At 35.9% G+C, this 8,093-nt stretch overlaps 2 protein-coding genes across 2 annotated transcripts in view; both read left to right on the forward strand.

Annotated features, from left to right (window-relative positions):
- The window catches only part of ddx59 (DEAD (Asp-Glu-Ala-Asp) box polypeptide 59), a 4,454-nt gene extending 2,213 nt beyond the window's left edge, over positions 1–2,241 (forward strand). Inside the window, exons 3-6 of the mRNA XM_016273813.1 lie at positions 109–360; positions 1,384–1,536; positions 1,632–1,760; positions 1,843–2,241. Coding sequence (XP_016129299.1) covers positions 109–360; positions 1,384–1,536; positions 1,632–1,760; positions 1,843–2,106 — 798 coding nt within the window. The 3' untranslated portion in view covers positions 2,107–2,241. The remainder of the gene's footprint in view (positions 1–108; positions 361–1,383; positions 1,537–1,631; positions 1,761–1,842) is intronic.
- An 827-nt stretch (positions 2,242–3,068) lies between these two features.
- The window catches only part of kif14 (kinesin family member 14), a 25,857-nt gene continuing 20,832 nt past the window's right edge, over positions 3,069–8,093 (forward strand). The window contains exons 1-5 of the mRNA XM_016273814.1: positions 3,069–4,221; positions 5,049–5,303; positions 5,529–5,616; positions 5,708–5,806; positions 6,742–6,908. Coding sequence (XP_016129300.1) covers positions 3,410–4,221; positions 5,049–5,303; positions 5,529–5,616; positions 5,708–5,806; positions 6,742–6,908 — 1,421 coding nt within the window. The 5' untranslated portion in view covers positions 3,069–3,409. The remainder of the gene's footprint in view (positions 4,222–5,048; positions 5,304–5,528; positions 5,617–5,707; positions 5,807–6,741; positions 6,909–8,093) is intronic.

The following is an 8,093-nucleotide window of genomic DNA, read 5'->3' on the forward strand; positions in this document are numbered from 1 at the left end:
GAAAGGAAAAAAAAAAAAAAAAAAAAAAAAATAAACACACACACACACACACACACACACACATATATATATATAAACATATATATAAAATTCTTAAAAACTCCAAAGGCGGATACCATGCTGAAGATGGGATTCCAGCAACAGGTTCTTGAAATTTTGGAGCAGGTCCCTGAAGAGCATCAGACGCTGTTGACGTCAGCCACCATTCCCAAAGGAACAGAACAGCTAGCGGCTCGTCTCACCCACGAGCCTGTGAGCATTACCATCGGTCAGAAGAACCAACCCTGCTCCAACGTCCGTCAGATCGTCCTCTGGGTGGAAGAGCCGTCAAAGAAAAAGAAGCTCTTTGAGATTTTAAATGTAAGTATACTGTAGAAACCCTATTTGCTGTCTTGTTGCATGTGTTATTGTATTTTGGTATTATTGTGCAATGCATGATTCATCTGACAACAGGAAATGTGTCACATTACGTAAGTAAAAAGAATATTCAGGTTTAAAAAGAATCTGGATTGAATGCGTCTGTGGCCTGCTGTCGACTGACTTGTTGACAGAAATGCAGTTAGTGGAAGTCTATAGGGCAATCTTTGCCCTCCTCTCCAGAGGAAATGGGTGGGTCCTCAATTTGCTTTGCTCCAGGAAAACTAGCAGCGGCTCTTACCAGAGACCGAGAGCAGGAAATAGAGCATTTATAAATCACAAGCTGTGGAAATAAAATGACTGCCCCCAGGAAAATTGTCAATTGAAATAATATGATGTAATAATATTATATTATATATAATATTATATTATAATGTATAATAATACTATAATATATATTTGACATTTTAGAATAATTGTCTGTCAGAAATATGAAATAACCAATAAATATGAATGAATAAATATTCAAATGCAATTCTTTATTAATATTCTGTTTAATAATTTAGAACAATTGCCCATTAATATGAAATAACATAATTTATATTTAGTCATACATATGAATAAAAAAAGAATAAAATAAGAAAATTAATTCTTTATATTATTATTTAATAGTACATTAAATAATGTCCATCAAAATATGATATTAACATAATTGATCAATATGAATTCATAAATATTGAATGAATTAAAAAAATATATTTAATATTTTAGAATAATTTCCCATCAGAAATATGAAATAATAATTGATATGAATGAATAAATTATTTATTAATATTATAATTAATTATAAAAAATTATTGTCCATCAAAATTGGAATAACAACTGCTATTTTTTCTGTAAGTTAAAAATAAATAAATATATTCAACACAAAAGAACTGATTTTTTTTACATTGTTTCATTTATATTATATCTTTGGATTTGTTTTCATTACAATATTATCTACATCATGAATTTTTGTGTGCTCAGGACAGAAAGCTGTACCAGCCACCGGTAGTTGTGTTCGTGGACTGCAAACTTGGGGCCGATTTGCTGTGTGAAGCTGTGCAAAAGGTCATGGGATTAAACACAGTCGCTATTCACTCAGACAAGATGCAGTGGGAACGCAACAAAATTGTAAAGGTAATGAAAAAACTCTTTAAAAAAATTATATTATATTAGTTGGTATAAATGTATACATATTAAATAAATAAACATAATATTGTTGGTGTTTTTAGGGTCTACTTGAGGGCCAGTTTGAAGTGGTGGTCAGCACTGGGATTCTCGGTAGAGGACTGGACCTGGTCAATGTTAAGCTTGTAGTGAACTTCGACATGCCAGCTAACATGGATGAATATGTTCATCAGGTATGGCGTATTTCATAAATAAACATACACATTGAAGCATCTCATTTCTTTAATGATGACACACTATGTTTGAACCTTTCAGATTGGCCGAGCAGGTCGACTGGGCCACAGAGGCACCGCCATCACCTTCATGAATAACAACAACAAGCGGCTGTTTCTGGACATTGTGAACAGAGTGAAACCCACGGGCTCCATCCTGCCGCCACAGCTCCTCAACTCCCCACATCTGCACGAACAGCAGAGGAGAGCCACACAGAGGAGCAGCCGTGGAGAAGACATCCTCGTATCCAAGAGCAACCTCATCGACATCATCAGGAAGCATGACAAAAGATCTGCCAAGAAATAACAAGCAAATATATGTATTGCTAAATGTTTTGTTGCTGCTTTTGTAATTTGTATTTTCAATAAATGCTACAAGTGAATGAAAAAAATGTCTCTTCTGATTGTCTCCAGTATAATTACACACACAATAATAATGTCAACCCACATGGTAGAAATGTTAGTAATGTTAATGGAAAAGTAAATAAAAATACTAGGATAAAAACCTGTTAACTGCTTACTGTGCCTAATGCATTTGTTATTTTATATGCCAATACATGTACTTTTACTGTCAAGTATTGTAAAATGTTTGAGATAATAACATTTATTTTATTATTTTAAGCAGAGAAAGTCAAATTTAACACACACATATACATATATATGTGTGTGTGTGTGTGTGTGTGTGTGTGTGTGAGTGAGAATCACCTTCATTTTCTACAGTAAAATTTATTTAAATTAAAATGAATAAAAAATACAGTTGTTAATGTAAAAAAAGTTTTTAAAGTAATGATATAAGTAAAATAAAATAAAGCTGCAAGGATTATTTAAATCAGCATAAAAGCAGTAAAATACAGATTAGCACAATGTATGGATGTTTTACACGTATGTATATACACACAATTATATATATATATATATATATATAAAATATTATTTGTAACTGTTGATTATTTAAAATATATATATATATATATATATATAATTTATTTATTATTTAATAAACAATACACAAAATAATATATATTAATAATATATAATTTTTCATATTACACATTTCACAAACGAAAAATGTGGTGTGAAAATGTTCTTCATTGTGACTGAAATATCAGCGCAAAATGTATTAATGTTAATATAAACAGGCTTGATTTTCCTCATGTACAGTAAATACGTAAAGAGACACTGCCATCTGTTGGTAGGTGGGCGTGACTGCGCGTCAAACTGAGCTGACCAATCACAGCACGCCTGCTGGTTTTGAATTAGAGCGGCAGTATGGCGGTTCGCAGACAGTGAGGTGTTGTTTATATTGACGCTTTGAGGCGGCGTCCAGTCCGATACTTTCTTACCGTCGGAACGGTGAGTAGTAAACTGGACGAAGAAAGGACTGCGTTTTTTAAAAACCATAAACAAAAGACCTTTTAATATTTTACAAAACAGGATATCAACACTCGCAGGTCAGTTTTAGTTATGGGTTTACGTAAAGATGTATTTTAAGTCATTTGACAGATTATTCACCTCAGTGTACTTACAACAATTACATTTGTGGATTGTAGTACATGTGGGACAATCTTAAAACAATTTTATAGTCAAAAGTCTTGTTTTTTGACACAATTATGGATGGATCAAAAGAGATAGAGACCACATCATCTTTCAATAAAACCAAAGAAATAAACAGGACTTATGTGGTCTCAGCACTCACAAAATGTGGAGAAAACGCATTTAAAACGCCATCCTCTGGTGCCAGACTCACTCTTCAGAGAAAGCCCAGCAGAACCACTGCAAACCACCATGAAGAAACCACACAGGAGAACCAAAGAGGAGAGAAACGCCTGACCCTTCAGCGCCGCACCAGAACCAAAGTCCTGACCGAACCCAATCCAGCACCATCTTCAGCAAAAGAGACCCACGAAACCATCAAAACACCTGGGAAAACCTCCTGGAGTGCTCAGAAAACAAGTTCTGAGAAGGTCAGAGCCACCCATGATGAGGGTAAACCCGTTTCGACACCTACAAGAAGAACCCAGTTTGAGAAACTAAGCGTCAAGAGAGACGTCTATGAGAGGCTGGCTGGTAAAGATGCATCTAGACCCGCATCTTCCAAACACACAACCGCTGGAAGACAGAAGCCACCGCAGATGAGCACTGAAACGGCTAAATCAACATGTGGAGCAACAGGTGAGAAGGTTCAGATTGGTGGTTTAAATGGGCACATGACACCCGCCTCACGTTCAGCACAGGTGAGGAGACCCACAGCCCTAATGAGCTCCACAGCTCATGGAGGAGCAGGTGTTTCTAGAGCAGCTCCTGCTGAAGGACATGCTCCTCTTGAAGCTGTGAGCAGAACGAGTGCTCTACAACCCCAAGAGCTGAAGATGGAGAACAGTGCGGTCACTGTTGCAGTTCGAGTAAGACCTTTCAGTTCAAGGTAAGAAACCTTTCTAAACGTTTACTTTGGCGGCATGTTGTTTTGAGGCAAGTTTTAGTTTACAAATTTGTTACTTTAAAAAAAAGAACGTGATTGTCTGTCTGGGTGTATAAAACTTAATTAAAAATCAATTAAATCCTCAAAAAAATGTAAATCACTAAAAGATGTTCAACTTATTTGAATTACAACAAACATATTTATTTTATTCCCTTTTGTATAAAAAAAAAATAATAATAATAAAAAAGAGAAAGAGACATTTCATAAAATTGTGGCAAGGTGGAAGACAAGCATCCTAAATAATAATCACATTTTTGTTTTCATAATTTTTATGCACATTGTAATTTTGACAGCATTCGTTAGCCTTAATTGTTTAACCCTTTTATTTAATTTATTTTAAAGAAAAATATCAAACAAATATTATTTTTTGGGAAATATTATTTTGGAAATGAATAAACTATCACTAATTACAAACCAACAGTGGCCCTAAACTCTCTAACTCCTACTGAGTTATGCATTAATCAGTCAACCCTGTTACCCTTTCTGATATATTAAATTTAATATACTCTATTTTCTATTTACTATTTATTGAAAAATATTTATTTAGTGTGTGTATATATATATATATATATATATATATATATATATATATATATATATATATATATTTTTTTAGTATTTAGTTTGTATTATGTAATAATATTAATTATATTAATAACATTTATAATATTATTTTTATATGTAATATCTAATTAGTATAGTTATGATTAAATCTTATTGTGCACAGTGCCACTTGCATTAAAATTTTCGCTTTTTATTTGTGTTTGTAGGGAGAAGAACGAGAAAGCCCGTCAAGTCATCTTCATGAACGACCACGAAACTGTTGTGCAACATCCAGATACTAAACAAAGCTACACATTTACCTTTGACTTCTCTTTTTGCTCTATTAATGAATCGGATGCAAGCTTTGCCAGTCAGCAGGTGGTTTATGAAAAACTGGCTCGGCCCTTGCTTGAAAGAGCATTTGAAGGATTTAACACGTGTCTTTTTGCATACGGCCAAACGGGTTCTGGAAAGTCCTACACGTAAGTGATGATTCTCTTCGAAACTGCATTATTTATTTAAATTTTTTTTACAGTTAATTAACAGTACTTACAGTAATAACCATTCAGGGCTGCATTTCTCAAAAGCATCATAAGCTAAGTTGATCATAGAGACCATTGGTGGCAATGGATCTACGATCTACTTAGGTTTTTGAGAAACGCAGCCCTGATTAATATTTTTAAAGTGTCGTTTTGGATGTTTTCTAGTATGATGGGTTTTGGTGAAGAGGCTGGCGTTATTCCCAGATTCTGCAAGGAACTTTTCTCGAGATTGTCTAGAACTGAAAACAAAGAGGTTGCTGTCCCATTTGATGATTATTTATTTACAGTTTATGATTGAATTTATTTATGATATATTTATGATTGACGTTTATTTTCTATTAAAGATCTCCTGCCATCTGGAGATGAGCTATTTTGAGGTGTACAATGAGAAAATCCACGATTTGCTGGTGGCAAAGGATGAGCAAAACCAGAAGAAAATGCCTGTAAGTGCATTAACTCAATAAAACGCATTAAAGGGGTGGTTCACGTTTTTTTTTTTTTCTAGGCTTGATTGTGTTTATGGGGTGCAGTCTAACATGTGTTAATGCTTCGTTTTTAAAAAAATCGCATTATTTTTCAGATAATTTACCTTTATTCCACACCTCTCTGTCCCTTCTCTGAGAAACACGCTGATCATTTCCTGCTTTTATGAAGCCCCTCACTCAGAAATAGGTGGTGGGCTCTGATTGGTTAGCTATCCCAGTGTGTTGTGATTGGCTAAACCACCTCTAGTGCGCATCTAAACATCCCACCCCTCATCTCAGCGGCATGTTAATATGGTTTATCAGTTTGAGCCCGATTGAGAAGCAGAGGATATTATTGAAGAGGATTGTACAGATCCTGTGCAAGCACGGCTTTTAATGGTAGGCCTATGTTTTTTGTTTGTTGTTGTCGTCTCATACTTTTAGATACGCTGTTATTTGTAAATGCTACTGCTTATGTTAGCTTTTAATATATGGTTTTATCCTGATTAAAGTTTTAATACAGTACGGCAACTGCACGCGCGTCCATGTTTAACGCTTCTCATAGCTTTGTGAAAATAAGTGTATAATTGTAACTGTTCATTGTTGGAGCTGAGCTGAATGAGAGCGAGAAACAGAGAGAGATGCAGAGCGTGTGCAGAGCAGGGGACGTGAGGAACAGTATTAAGATCCGCTGCTTTAGAACATTGATTCTGAAACTTGTGAATCCATTAGAATTGTTAGAAGACAGAATCGTGATTCATATACAGTATGTGACCCTGGACCACAAAACCAGTCATAGTGGTCAATTTTTTGAAAGCGCAATTTGTACATTCTCTCAAAATAACATGCCAGATTTATTGCTGACAAAAGCAGCAGAAGTGCTTCAGCTCCCTCTTGTGTTCAGGTTACTCAAGGAAAGCCTTGGTGGAAACTCCAAGACGGCCATGATCGCCACCCTGAGCCCTGCGGCCAGTAACATGGATGAGAGCCTGAGCACGTTACGCTACGCCCAGCAGGCCCGTATGATCATTAATATAGCCAAAGTCAACGAGGACACCAATGCCAAACTGATCCGAGGTCAGTAACTGTTACAGCTCTTTATTCTGTCTGTCCATGTTTATGCTTCCTCAGCTGGCATACCTTCAAGAAGGGTGTGTGTTATAAGAAACACTGCACCGCACCTCTCCTCTAGAGGGCAGGATATTCACTAATGGGACGTCCTCAGGGGTCTCAGACTCAATAGGCCCTTTTCATAGTGACGTCAGCTAACTTCCGCTTTCCCGCAAAGCAGTGTATCTGTACTTCCGTTATACCTTTACACCGGAGACTTCTCGGGAAAATGTAGGAAAAACTTGAAATATGAAGAGTTATTTAAGAGTTAAGACTAATAATGTTAATGTACTTACAGTCGGGTTCTTTTGCGAACGTTTTTCTTCATCTGCTTTAGATGGGTGGCTTGCTTGCCACAAACTGCTTGCTTTCAGATTCATAGCCAAAGTCAACGAGGACACCAATGCCAAACTGATCCGAGGTCAGTAACTGTTACAGCTCTTTATTCTGTCTGTCCATGTTTATGCTTCCTCAGCTGGCATACCGTCAAGAAGGGTGTGTGTTATAAGAAACACTTCACCGCACCTCTCCTCTAGAGGGCAGGATATTCACTAATGGGACGTCTTCAGGGGTCTCAGACTCAATAGGCCCTTTTCATAGTGACGTCAGCTAACTTCCGCTTTCCCGCAAAGCAGTGTATCTGTACTTCCGTTATACCTTTACACCGGAGACTTCTCGGGAAAATGTAGGAAAAACTTGAAATATGAAGAGTTATTTAAGAGTTAAGACTAATAATGTTAATGTACTTACAGTCGGGTTCTTTTGCGAACGTTTTTCTTCATCTGCTTTAGATGGGTGGCTTGCTTGCCACAAACTGCTTGCTTTCAGATTTGTATGACAACGATTATGCGTTCACACGAAATACATACTTAAAACCTTTTCACTTGTTATTTCGGTTTATGTCATTCCTTGGATAATTTGTGAGTACACTGTGTAAATTAAATTCCCCTTGTAGTTGGGCAATAAAAAGACAAACAACATGATGTTTTTATTTACTATGGGGAAATGACATGGACACAAATCATATTTTTTATATTAAATCGTTTTACTACATGGCAAGTTTCACATCCATAAAGGCAAGTGGTCTGAAAAGAAACTCCTTATCCAGTTCAAGAATAAAATGGCTTAATATTGAAACAATACAAAAAGGACAGCC

This window comes from Sinocyclocheilus grahami, unplaced genomic scaffold (genome assembly GCF_001515645.1).
Source record: "Sinocyclocheilus grahami isolate Dianchi unplaced genomic scaffold, SAMN03320097.WGS_v1.1 scaffold81.1, whole genome shotgun sequence".
Lineage (NCBI taxonomy): Eukaryota > Metazoa > Chordata > Actinopteri > Cypriniformes > Cyprinidae > Sinocyclocheilus > Sinocyclocheilus grahami.